Here is a 12,999-nt window from a genome sequence, read left to right as displayed (position 1 = left end):
ACACCTAGAGGGTGAGGGTGAGGTGAACTTACTAAACCATAGACTGTTGAGTAAAATATCCTACAGTAATCCAGGATGCAAAACACATCAAAGCAAACAGAAGTTGAACACAAATTGTTGTTGTCTGATCCAAAATGAACTAAACTGATTTTTTCTAAACCTTGGCAATTCTTCAAGGCAGGTGTGTTGTAATTTGGTCAACAAGATGAGTGTACATTAACCTATGATGCAATATATTTTCCCAAATAAAAGATTAGGGGTAAACATACCAGCATTTTCTCAACAGCACAAACAACATGAAATCTACAACAATAAGCAGAACATGGAAGATGCTTTTCTTGCTCTTTGGTAAGCATTGCTTCGGTTACTTACTTAACAGTATGCATGGTAAATCTTAAATGAATTGATTCTAATTTCTCCATGACAATTTTGAGATGTGTTTTTTTTTCTCTCTTTTTTTTTTTTTACAGCGTTTCTCTTGACTAGAGCTCATGGACAGAATACTTCCTGCTCTTCCTCTGAATTCTCCTTTGAGATGTTCAGCAAAAAACTTCAGGTATAGCATCTCTGTATCCACAGCTAAACAATTGTAATAAAAGAATGATTCATTTTTTTTTACTATTGAAGGCACATCTAATATCAAAGTTAAATTTTGATTTTTATACTAACCTTTTTTTGTAGGATATGAAAAATTGTTTGGAAACTGTCTCTGATACATGGACAACATATCAAAGAGCAAACCTTTTTAATCAACTACAAACGCTGACTGATATCATCCAGAAAAAACAAAACAAAGGTAATTCATTCTTATATCTCTTCTTCCAAAAATTAAATTTCAAAACAACATATTAAAGAAATGAAATAAACACCCATCACATCATTTAACCTTATGCTACTTATTATTTTAGCATAAAGACTACCACCAAAGACTAAAGGCTCGTTTCCACTGAGCGGTACGGTACGGTACAGTACAGAACGGTTCAAGTCAGTAAACCATGATCCGGCTTGCGTTTCTACCGCCAATAGTAAACTTACTTGATGGCGTTTGCCAGAAAGAAGCGATCGACATCATTTTCGCGTAAAGAAAGCGACATAGTAAACAACAATGGATGACATACAGCAGATCTTGTTCTTGCTTCTCGCCATGTTTGTCACAAGAAACAAGCGCTGGCATTAGGCGTTTCTCAATACCAAGCCTACGCAAAGTCCGACTCAGCCAGAATGACCCTCGAGGATGCGAGTCCAGTAATTCTCCTAATGGAACAGCGCGTTCTTGAACGGAAGGGTACCCAAAAAGTGGTACGGTTCAGCTTTTTAGTACCATTCACAACTTTTGGCAGTGGAAGCGCAAATAATTGTGTACCGTACCAATTCCGTACCGCTCAGTGGAAACAAGCCATAACTTCGTTTTTGATCGAAAATTAGTTATTGATATTTTGGCACAGTCAACACCTCCTTTATCATGTGAATAAGTATCTTGAGTCAATTCCGTTTTTGGGGGGAAAAATAATGGGTTGTCTTAACAGTAACTTCCAAAAGTCCATAAGAAACCAAGGTAGAACAACGTAACACCAGTTACAGATTGGCTTTGGTTGCCTTTGTTTTGGAACGCTCAAATTGACTTACGGTACTCTCCCTTTGTTTAGCCGTGCGTCAATATGAAGTTGCTGTGCTGGTGTTCTATCAAATAATGCTACCTATCAGATTGTACGGTGTTCTGCCTTTGTTTTACTGTCCATTAAAAAATGAAATCATGGTTTAGCCTGTGTACTTTGTACAGCTGGCATCAGTCCCTGTAACTTCTGATGTCCTCAGAGCTTTGTCCTGCACAAACACAGTCAAAACATTTAGTTGCTGTGGTCTGAACCCGCTCCATCGACAAACGTGCGATATCGATCACAAAGGATATAGGCCTATGCAGAGTTGACAGAAAACTGTTACACATGCTGGAGCAGGTGAATACAACTAAGAACTAAAGTCATGCCTCACCGAGTTCGTTTTCTGGTCCTGGTTGAAACACTCATGCATCTAGCTGGCAGAGTACACTGCCTTAAACACGGTCGAGCCGACGTGGTAATAATATATCACAGGGACAGGGAGTGTTAATAATGAAGCAACACGGGTATATTGGTGCATAAAACACAATGAAGCAACAAGTGTAGGCCTACTGGTGCATGCAACATCAGACCAGCAGTTACAAGCTGGTTATATCTACAATCACATCGTCTGGAATAAATCCGGACGAGTGAAGTGTGAAGTGCAAAAGCACAATAATAGGGCAGACAGCTGAAACCACTGCATACTGAAAAGACGCAGAAAACAGAAGGTTGAGCAATAAATCCCCACTGAGTCTCAAAGGGAAAAGCGCTGCGTTTTTCGTGAACGTATGAGGAAAGTATGACTCTTTCAGATCCACGGCTATAAACCAGTCCCCTTGTCGAATGTGCGCGAGGATCTGTTTTATCGTGATCATTTTTGAACGCACACTTAGCAAGTCTTAAGCCACTCGGTACCAATTGAAGATGGCCTACTCTTTACCGCTACGGAGGTATTTTGTCCTGTCTAATGTATTAATAATGCCATAAGAATGCAACCAAAGCACATAGCAAAAAGTAGATATAAGTAATTGTAAATCATACAAAATAAATCCCATGATCACTAGATTGTATACAGGTGTTACTATTATGATTTTGTTAATGGTGATCAGCATCCAAATTCTAATATGGAAGTTACTGCCTTTTGCCTTGACATGACTTCACACTTTTTGCTGACAATACAAAGGCAGAGTACAGTAACTTTAAAATAGTGGCCAAAAGTCACAACACCTATTTATCACATGAGTACCCTATATGCTATTTCTTTCAAATATAGTTGATATATCCATAAAAAAGTACTAAACATATCCTATCTTTGCAGAGTTCCTGCCAGCAAACTGCACAGCTCCGACAGTGCCCAAGGATGGAGGACTGCTGTGTGTATCTGTCAGGGATAAGACTAAGACCTACTGTAAACCTATGTGCAATACAGTATGTACAGTATATGAGTCTCACTGCTATATTTTTTTTTCAATTAACTAAAAAAAACTTATGCTTTCATATACAGTAATGTGCTTTAAACAAATTTTGGATTAACTTTCTTTCAATTTAAATTGAATACGGCAATTTTGAATTGCCGTATTACGGCAATATTGAAATTTTTTTTTAGTTTAAGCATACTATAAAATACATTAACTTTTCCACTGTAAACTACATCCTCAAGTTTAAATGGTATCTATAGGTTTCATTTTAAATCAAATTTAAGGCTTTTAAGATTTTTTTAAGGCTTGCAAAATTTTTTAATTAATAACATAATGGGGGGAGGGTAAAATTATACTATAGAGTATAATTATATTAATGACATTTATATATACACACACATTTACAATTTGATTATAAAATACAGTATAATATTCTAGATACCTTATTATTCTATTATAGGTTCATTATTATTCATATTAGGAAACAGATGAGCTTCTCATCGTTCCTCCAGTTAACAATTAAAATAATGTGTGTAAGCAGTGTAACAAATATGCTTCGATCCTCACATTGGTCTGGACAAAAACAGCAGACATGTTGAATTCAAACTTCAATCTCATCCCCAGCAGTTCAGCTGATTTGGAATCAGTTCGGGAACCTCCCACGACTCGTCCCATTGCGACCTGTTTTACTCCCTGACCGAGGTCACACTTGGCACGGACACTCTGGTGCACAGCTGGCCGCGGCACCTCCGCAAGTATGCGTTTGCCCCAGTGAACCAGTGATCCCAAGATCAGGGAGGACGAGGAGCAGGTCATTTTGGTTGCGCCTCATTGGCCCACCCGGACCTGGTTCTCCGAACTTGTACTCCTCTCGACAGCACCTCCCTGGCCAATTCCTCTGAGGAAAGACCTTCTTTCTCAGAGATGAGGCACCCTATGGCACCCTCGTCCCAATCGATGGTGGCCATCATCACTTTCGCAAGAGGATCGTCCACGAGACATGCCTACACGTTGAAGGGGTACCTCTTCATCACCTGGTGCTCTTCTCACCGAGAAGACCCCAGAAAATGCCCGATCAGTGTCGTCCTTTCCTTCCTGCAAGATGGGTTGGAGCGAAGGCTGACTCCCGCCACCCTGAAAGTGTATGTCGCCGCCATCATCGCATATCATGCAGGCCAGGGTAAGCCCGTGGAAAAGCATGACCTGAACATCAGGTTCCTGAGAGGAGCGAGGAGACTGAATCCACCTTACCCTCCTCTTGTTCCCTCTTGGGACCACACAGGGGTTTTAATTACCCTGCAGAGTGCTTTCTTTGAGCCTCTGCAATCAGTGGAGCTGATCCTGTCAATTAAGACAGCGCTCCTGGTTGCACTCGCCTCCATTAAGAGGTATATGAGGACCTGCACACATTTTCCGTTGACAAAGCGTGCCTGGAATAGGCAGAAACGTGCCTATTCTCACGTGATCTTGAGACCCCGGCCTGATTATGTCCCCAAGGTTCCCAGCACTCTCCATCAATATCAGGCGGTGAACCTGCAGGTGCTGCCCCTGAAGGAGGAAGACCCAGCCTTGGCACGTCTCTGTCCAATACACCCCTCCGTGCTTCTGTAGACAGAATGCAGTGTTTCAGGACCACAAACCAACTCTTTGTCTGTTATGGTGGAAAGCTGAAGGGAAAGGCTCTCTCCAAGTAGAGGTTGTCTCACTGGATTGTGAACGCCATTGCTTTGGCATACCAACAGGTCTACCGTGCCACCTTGGTGTGAAGGCTCACTCCACCTGGAGTGTGGCTTCCTCTTGGACTCTAGCGCATGGCACCTTACTAACAGACATCTGTAGAGCTGCAGGCTCGGCGACACCCAACACATTCGCAAGATTCTACAATCTCTCTGAGCAGAGCCAGTATCATCTTGTGTATTCGCTTCAACTAGCCGGTAACTGGATCTGCTCAGGTGTCTTCGCTTGCTCGCCATTCCACTCATCGGACTGGATATGTGCGCTATTTCCTCAGGTGAGTTTCCCTGAGAAGCCCTGAGTTCCTCCAGTACTGTTAACGTCAACGCCAGAATCTATGCCTGCGGCACCTTTAACATTGGCTAAGTGCCTTCATGTGCATGGTTCCCCACTGGTGACCCCCACATGTGTATTTCCACTGTAAGCCTCTCTGAGCATGTGTCTTTCCCTTGGCAAGCCACCTTGCCACCCCTGGGGTTAAAACATTCCACACTGCGGGATGGACACCCCAGTGTTTTTCCATATGCAGCCCCCTCCATGTCATGTGTATTCTGTAAGTCCCCACCCTTCAGGCAGGTAATAATTGCATATTTCCACTGAGATTTGCTTCCCAGTGTACCTTGGTATTCCTGTGTTACGCAGTCGTCCGTGCTACTCTCACTAGATGTATTTGCAAGTTTGTGAAGTAAACAGATTATGTGTTTAACAGACTTCAATAGGCAGAACCCAATGATTCATCAGCACCTCCCAGTGGACAACCAGATATTGACTAAAAGCTTAAAACCAGAATCCAAGCCAATAGGGTACGAACCATCATGACAAACAACACATTTAGTTTTCTATATTTCATATTTCCATGCAAACAGGGTTATGATTTCGACTTTTTAAGAAGATCACGGCTGTTCGAGGAATGCAGTGCTACCACACAACACAAATGGACAACACAGTATATTGGTGGCAACAGGCTGGCTATATGCAACAGTAAGTTTTGCACATTTGTCCAATTTGAGATTTATAAATGAAGGAATCTGTGAGGTTCACATGTTACATGATTTAATGTAAATTCTGAATACTCTAGTACTGAAAAAGGTGTTTTCCTACATTTTTCTGAAGAGTCCAAAATTAAGGTATCAGGAGCCCCCTCTGCCTACTTCCCTGAGGACCATGACTGTAACAAAATAAAGAGCCATGAACAACTACTGGGGAATATAACAAATATCTTCCAATCAGAGCTGAAAAAGGCAGGCATCCCCGAAGGCATTCTGAAGGAATTCAGCCTTCTCTGCGGCTAGAACGAGATTCAAGGAGCTTTTTTGGGGTATTGAATGTAAGGCATGATTCATGGAAGTGCAAAAACTTAAGTGTTCTAATTTCTACAGTTTACATTTTTTACTTAAGGAAATTAGAACATAGTGATGTGATGCAGAAACAGTAATAAACATGATGTGAATAATGTGCTCAAATCAAATTAACCATAATAATTGAATAACTTATACATTTAACAATTAACGAATTTTCATAATGTCAAGTTTCAGTATGGAAATACCACAGTAGATGACAAAGGTAAAACATAAGGAGCAAACTGGTACAGGCAGAATAATTTAAAACAAAGAATATATATATTTTTTTTTTAAGCTTTAATTGTTGGGCTGGGAAGTCTTAAAAAATCATCAGACATTAGTCATGTTTTTCGAAGCAATTTTACAGTATACAATTAATCACCTTCAGGCAATGGGAAAATAAAGCAGGCTATTACTAAGGGGTTTCAGACGATTTAATTTCCGTGGCTGGAATGGAATTTCCGTGCCTGTTTATTTCATGCAAATGCTGCATCTGCAACAGAAATTGTGTGATTTTCTCAGGCCATTTCCATCTGTCCAAAATGCATAATAAAGTATTTCTTTACAAATAAGCAACCTACTTTTAGGATTAATATGAATCCAATTCAGTCTGTCAGCAACCCTTTTATTTTCAAACATGGATATCTCTGTTTGGCTGTATTATTGCAATAGAACCACTAGATGTCAGTGTTGTCAGCATTTTAAGGTACTTTGTGAATACATACAGTAACACAGACTCACATAATCTGTGCCTGAGATGAAGACAGGTATCTATAGAAAAAGAACATTTCTAATTTAGAAAGAGATAGTATAGTTCAACATTGGATTTATTAAAGCTTTTCTAACAGTACAAATAAGCAAGATCAAAACTACAGATCACATCATCTTGTTACAATGTTGGTTACACTGTATATGAAGTCTGTGTCCAACAAAATTAAATCAATCCTAAACAAAACAAACCGGTCACTACAAAAACGACAATCAAAATGACAGATATAAGCCTACAAAACAGGGTTTTTCAAGCATACGTTGAAATCTGACTGAAGCCCTCAGCCTCAACACAAAATGCCCTTCTGTGATAACTTCTGCAAAAAAAAAAAAAAAAAAGTAAATTTTTCAGATTAAAGAGTTTACATGCCTTAGTTAGCTCTTTGGGTATATAAGGAGATTGCATTAGCAGCATCAATGAGAAAGACCATTTTTTGGTCCTTTTTCTATCATTGTGTTTGGAAAGCACATGGTTACCAGTTGCAGGGAGTGAATCTCAGAGCTAAGGGTCTCTCGCAGAAGCTCAAGCTCTTCTTCTTTATATAACTCCAGCTCTTTCTTGAGTCTGAATGACACAGAGACACATTCATGCAGGAAGAGCCGATTATGATGCCCAAAGCGAAATAATACAAACTTAAAATGACACTAGCTATTTTAATGTGTTTGTAATCTTGTCTTCAAAATCTTCATATCTTGTTCAATCATACAAGCAAGTTAATACTTTATACTAAATTAAGAGGGATAAAAGAACAGAAAAAAAATGCACTTGGTGAAAAATGTGAAATTGTGTTTTCTACACCGATATTCAAAAGAGCTGCTGCTGAAACTGCAGAACCATGGAAAAAAAATTATTTGTGAATTAATGATGTGACCACGATAGAATCTTGAACATACTACAAGAAACAAAAGCCTTGCCATGAATAAGCACCAATCCACTGACAATATAATCGCATAAATGACGTGAATGGTATGCAACATTGCTCTTCCTTCAATAGGCTACAGCTACAACATAAGGAGCAAAACAAAGCCTTAAAGGTACAGATTTTAGATTTTTGAAAAACGCTGTTGAAAAGTGGTTTGAACCAAGCACCAAAACACACTTGTAGCCAATCAGCAGTAAGGGGAGAGATGGGGAGGAAAAAGAGCTCAGTGCGTTTTCGTTTTTCTGACATTTTGATGATATGCCGGTCAAATAAGACTGGAGGCAGGCTTAGTAACTTAAAAACTCTGGCGCACAAGACACTTTGATCACATTTAACTTAGCAGTTCATTCAATATGGGCCAAGCAGAGAAGCGACCAAACACCTCCACGTTATCCCTATACAGTTACACGAGTAGTGTAACTCGACCAAGAAAGGTGACACAAAATAAAACGTTGCACTTTTCTAAGCGTGTGAAGTGTATAACTATAATGCATGGCGGAATACCACAGCAAGTGATTGGGATTACTTGGGAGTCTTGAGTTAACCCAAAGTGCCTGATAAAACACATTTACTTTACATGTGCAAAATAAATCACTTCAACCCTGCCATGTAGTAAGGTTTGGAATGCTGATGGAGTCTTTCTCATAACTTCCACTTTAAATAGACACTGTTAATTTCAACTGACGTGTTCAATGTCGGATGATCAATACAAGGGAAAAACTGCCCTCTGCATGATGGGGGCATGTGTTTAAGAGTGATTAATACCTACATAGGAGAGGAATGAACATATCCTGAGCTTAGCAGCACTGCCCCAAAGACTGTCAGCACATCCTGAGGGGCTTATACAGTCTTTCTTATTAACAAGGAAGATTTGCTCCACACTACCCCCCACATATGATTTACACACCCCAGTGGAGGAGCTTTCTTCCTGAGACAGGACAGTTATCGATCCCCTTTCCATCATCACGTCCTAGTGGGGCGTTGATCTACAGGGTTGCGTTTATCTAACTCTGGACCGGACATAGTAAGCAACATATCAAAGACCTAATTAATAGGATGGATCTAATGCTGCATTATTTACACATGGTGAAGTGAAAGGAGGAGGACGATGCAAAGATTGATGAAGCGAAATTCAGCATTCTTTGCTCAAACTCCTCATGGATCATGTTTATCTGGGTAGATAAAGACAGACTAACAATACGATAGGACATAAATTTCTTGCCTGATACAGGTGCTGTCCGTCAAAGGTTTCTGACGGACTGTGAGCCTCTCTGTCTTCAAAATGTCTGTCAAAGCAACTGCTTCTTTCAGATCTCTCTCTATATCTGCAGAAGAACACAAAACTAGGGGGTCAGGCCTTTTTGAATTATTTTTAAACTATTTTAGAGAAAGTTCGAAAGTGAGCAGAGCCTTGTTTCACCTGTAAGCTGTGATTTTATATCCTGGAGCTCAGCTTCTAGTGATATCTTCTCTGCCTCCATGGAACACAGCGAAGTGTTCTTTTGCTTCAGCAAGTCCATCTCTGAGGAACAGCAAAGGTGATAACTCAAGTTACCCGCTGGCAAACAATCAGACTACAACAAACAGACCTTTGAAAAACAATAACTTCTTCAATGATACTTTGTGTATGCCTTTTGAAAAAGCTTTATGTTCTTAATAAACAGGCCTGTTTGTCAAATTACAGCATGTCGACAAAAGCTTGAGTCATAGAGAACTCACTAACACTAATTTTGGCTCAAATAGTTTGCTAAATCTTGTGTGGTGAATGATTTCATTTGATTAATGGTGATGGGCATACATAAGGTAAAAATAATTGCATATTATAAGATTGTAAAAGTGTTTTTTGTCCTTGCATGTATGTAAACATGTGGTTGGGGACTCCCAAAACAAAATTAGAAACTTTTCAAATGCCATACCATGGGCACTTTAAACTTCCTATTCATCAAAGACTCCTAAAAATATTTTAGCACTATTTCCGCAAAAATATTAAGCAGCACTTTTGCAACACTAATAATAAGAAATGTTTCTTGAACAATAAATTAGCATTTTGACCCTTTTCACATTTCCAGGGTTCTTAGAAGCTGAAGTCATTATAGTTGGGTAAATGTCTATAGCAGTGAATGGAAGATGACAGGAAATACAGTATAATTTATCTATTTGCATTTGAAAAAAAAATCAGCATTAGACAAATTGTCAAATTTGGCATCTCTCCCTCAGCCGTTGTATTAGAAACACCCTCGCAGGAGCATTTATTTGTATTTTGTAATTTTTATAATTTACTGCTAAGATAATATAACACAAAGTATAGTTTTATAAATGTGTATTAATAATATGTTTTTAAATGAAAATATTAAAAACTTAAAATACTAGATTTGCCATGTTGATAACTGTGGAAACGCATCATCATTGTCCATGAAAAGGGTCCATTAGAATTATATCTGAGTAATGTCTGCTTAATGTTTGCCATAACAGGCATAAATTACATTTTAAACTATATAAAAACTTTTCATTTTTAAATGGTTTAAATAATATTTCACAATAAAACTTGATGAGATACTTTCAAAAGCATTAAAATCTTAGCGACCAATCATATTGGATTAATGTAGATTGGGTTTGACTAATGTGTACAGTAGTTTGTAATGCAATGATGTGAATGAAATACTTTTGTCGGATTTTCAACAATAAAACACTTACCTCTGTGTAGAGTTTCAGCTTCCAACTCCAGACTCTGGATCTTAGAGCGGGTTTGGGTGTGAAAAACAGCATTTCTGTTGCCGATTAGGTTGAATTTATTGTTGAAAGTTATCATCTCCTTCAGGAATTTCTCTCTTTCTTTACAAAATTCTCTTTTCAGTCTGTCCTGAATTTCAAAACAATGGAAAGGCTATTATGCAGATTACAAAAAGAGTACAAAAGCACGTTCAACACTTCAGCATGTACATTGTATTAGATGACGGATAATGTATGGCTCTGAAATCTTTAATGGCCAATGACGTCGTTCTTTATCAGTCCACATGATGGTAAAAAGCTTCATAATAGTAATAATATTGTTTCAGGCTTAACTTAGTTGTGTTTATGGGGTGTATGATGAATAGACAATAGCCTTTCCAAAAAGACGGAATAGAAATAATCTTCAATGTGAAAGTATGTACCAGGGTTTCTTTGAGGTCTTTCTGCAGTTCCAGGACCTCCTCTCTCTTCCTTTCCAATTGATCTCGTCGCTTTGTCATCAAAACAAGCTCCAGTTTGTTTTCAGACAGGAGCTGAGCCTATGGTCATAAATTAATCATGAATTTGACCAGTGTCTTATTCAGATGGTCCCAAAAAGTGTCCATCAAATGAACTTTGTATTCACAGCAGTGAAGTTTTATCTTTGCACAAAGACATTGCCGCAGCACAGTATGCTGCTCATCTGACGGATCAGTGGCTTCAATGCTATTTGTTAAGGTAAGCTTATGTCATTGTATTTGTAGGTCATTCTGTAATTGACATAGCACTGCCTTTTGAATTCAAGTCCCTGCTTCTCTCCTTTTACCAGCTCAGTCAACTGTGAAAGACATCAAGGATCCTTCAGGTAATTACTCTCCACCTAGCTTCAAAGAATGCAAGCAAATTATGCTTTGTAATTACATGGCACATGTTTGTCTGACAAAACGTAATATTATGCAGAAAATTAGACACGTCTTTTATGACATTCACTACCTCACTGAGGTCATTCAATTTGTCAACTTTCCACAATGCAGAACGGATGAATTTAAAAACAGTGAAAATGTTAAATATACATTTTAAAATGTACTACGTGATGATCAGTTTATGTGAATGGGTGATATCTGAAGTAATCTGCATTTAGAAACCTATTGATTCTGTATTGACTTCAGTATTCATGAAAAGAGTTACCCCTTTAATCAAATGATTCAATTGCTCATTGACTTACTATGTCTGACATTGGTATCAAACAAACGGTGTGCCATATGTTTGCAAGGATAATTGTATTTTTAAAGGTTTTTCAACAATAATACTAATGTAATCTGAAAGAAACGAGATTGATTTTGCAGTGCCGCTTTGAATTGATCCACTCCATTTTAATGTATCCTGTCCATTAGATGAAGTGTTTTAATCATGAAACAGAATGTCTTTTCACAGCGCCAACCGATATTAATACTGCATATCAGCTTTCTGCACAGATAAACTTTAAAGTGAGTGACAGTGGACATTCTCTGCTTGTGGCAATATTTCTATCAGTTGTTACTTTGGCCTATATTTTCAGACAACACTTTAAGAAAAAATTATATGGGAAATGTATCTTTTCTAATCTTCCACTGTGTGTGTTTGTGTTGTCCAAACCTTATCGTCCAGTTCATGATGTGCTTTCTCCAGTTTTTCACACGAGGAGTTTATTTTGTCCTGTACACTCTTGATGGCAGCTTTAACTGAATGAACAAAAAACCGAACATTATTCACTTTTTCTTACTCTACGAACTAAATTTGTACAAAATACTTACAAAATACTTTCATATTTCATGTAAAATAATTTTAGAAATATTGTTGTGTTGAATTGTCTGTGTTCAAAAACATTCGCGAGTTAGTACCCTGTCCGTGTAAATGACCCAGTGTTACCTTCATGAAGCTGCTTGATATTTTCCGACACCTGCTGCTCTGTCAATAAAATTTGCTCGAAAAGAGATTCTAGGCTCATTTTTTAATCATTAAATACCAAATACAATAATGAAGGAAACTGGCTAACTTAGCTTAGTAGCGGGGAAAAGACTTTTCGTAGTCACGCGATGTGCGCATGCGCAATCCTGGCACCCGTTAACTGCGCATTTGCAAATGCATGCGCGCGGCGCGCAGACGTAAAAGTTATTTGCCATTTTCTTTTCTAGTCGGCATTATAATCGTAATCAAGAAAATATTATGGTTGGTCAGAAATAGTAAAGGTAAATTAAAGAAGGCATGGTAAAGAAATAGTTAAACTGAAAATGAGATTTCTGTCATTTATTCATCCTCATTTTGTCCAAATCTAGGCCAAACTAGACCCTTTTTTAAGTTGTACTTGATACAAAGTTGATTGGAGCATATTTTACAGTAATTAAATATGTTACTTTTTTCTTTTCTTTCTTTTTTTTTTTTTTTAATTAGTTTTTTTTTTTTAACAACCGACCTAAGCGCCATGGCAGGAACCGATTTTTTTTTTTTCTTGCAAAACATACAGAGATTG

General features: G+C 38.3%; 2 protein-coding genes across 3 annotated transcripts; one reads left to right on the top strand and one right to left on the bottom strand.

The window, feature by feature from the left end:
• The first annotated feature begins 237 nt into the window (after window positions 1-237).
• On the top strand, window positions 238-6,662 carry LOC120479438 (uncharacterized). Its single transcript, XM_039671868.2, has 6 exons — window positions 238-348; window positions 471-556; window positions 682-796; window positions 2,917-3,026; window positions 5,617-5,731; window positions 5,864-6,662. The coding sequence occupies exons 1-6, from the start codon at window positions 297-299 to the stop codon at window positions 6,040-6,042; spliced, it is 657 nt and encodes a 218-aa protein (XP_039527802.1). The 5' UTR covers window positions 238-296; the 3' UTR covers window positions 6,043-6,662.
• Window positions 6,663-6,899: 237 nt separating this feature from the next.
• Window positions 6,900-12,603, bottom strand: ccdc172 (coiled-coil domain containing 172). 2 transcript variants are annotated; one of them, XM_039671867.2, is made up of 8 exons: window positions 12,399-12,602; window positions 12,126-12,211; window positions 10,934-11,050; window positions 10,476-10,641; window positions 9,202-9,303; window positions 9,004-9,106; window positions 7,336-7,423; window positions 6,900-7,175 (listed from the first exon to the last, which is right to left on the bottom strand). In XM_039671867.2, the coding sequence occupies exons 1-8, from the start codon at window positions 12,475-12,477 to the stop codon at window positions 7,146-7,148; spliced, it is 771 nt and encodes a 256-aa protein (XP_039527801.1). In that variant the 5' UTR covers window positions 12,478-12,602; the 3' UTR covers window positions 6,900-7,145. The 2 variants fall into 2 exon arrangements, with proteins under 2 accessions (XP_039527801.1, XP_088973079.1); XM_089116953.1 differs by having other exon boundaries at window positions 7,120-7,423; window positions 12,399-12,603.
• Window positions 12,604-12,999: the final 396 nt, after the last annotated feature.

This window comes from Pimephales promelas, chromosome 11 (assembly GCF_988280905.1).
Source record: "Pimephales promelas chromosome 11, fPimPro1.hap1.1, whole genome shotgun sequence".
Taxonomy (NCBI): Eukaryota; Metazoa; Chordata; class Actinopteri; order Cypriniformes; family Leuciscidae; genus Pimephales; species Pimephales promelas.
Note: the sequence above shows the minus strand (reverse complement) of the source record. Positions and strands in the feature narration are given on the sequence as shown.

Coding starts and splice junctions, on each gene's coding strand:
- ccdc172 (XM_089116953.1), bottom strand. CDS start 12,477: ATGAGCCTAGAATCTCTTTTCGAGCAAATTTTATTGACAGAGCAGCAG. Junction 10,642..10,933: donor AAGACCTCAAAGAAACCCTG/GTACATACTTTC, acceptor TTTGAAATTCAG/GACAGACTGAAAAGAGAATT. Junction 9,304..10,475: donor AGCTGAAACTCTACACAGAG/GTAAGTGTTTTA, acceptor GCTGTTCCTCAG/AGATGGACTTGCTGAAGCAA.
- LOC120479438 (XM_039671868.2), top strand. CDS start 297: ATGAAATCTACAACAATAAGCAGAACATGGAAGATGCTTTTCTTGCTC. Junction 797..2,916: donor CCAGAAAAAACAAAACAAAG/GTAATTCATTCT, acceptor CTATCTTTGCAG/AGTTCCTGCCAGCAAACTGC. Junction 3,027..5,616: donor GTAAACCTATGTGCAATACA/GTATGTACAGTA, acceptor CCATGCAAACAG/GGTTATGATTTCGACTTTTT.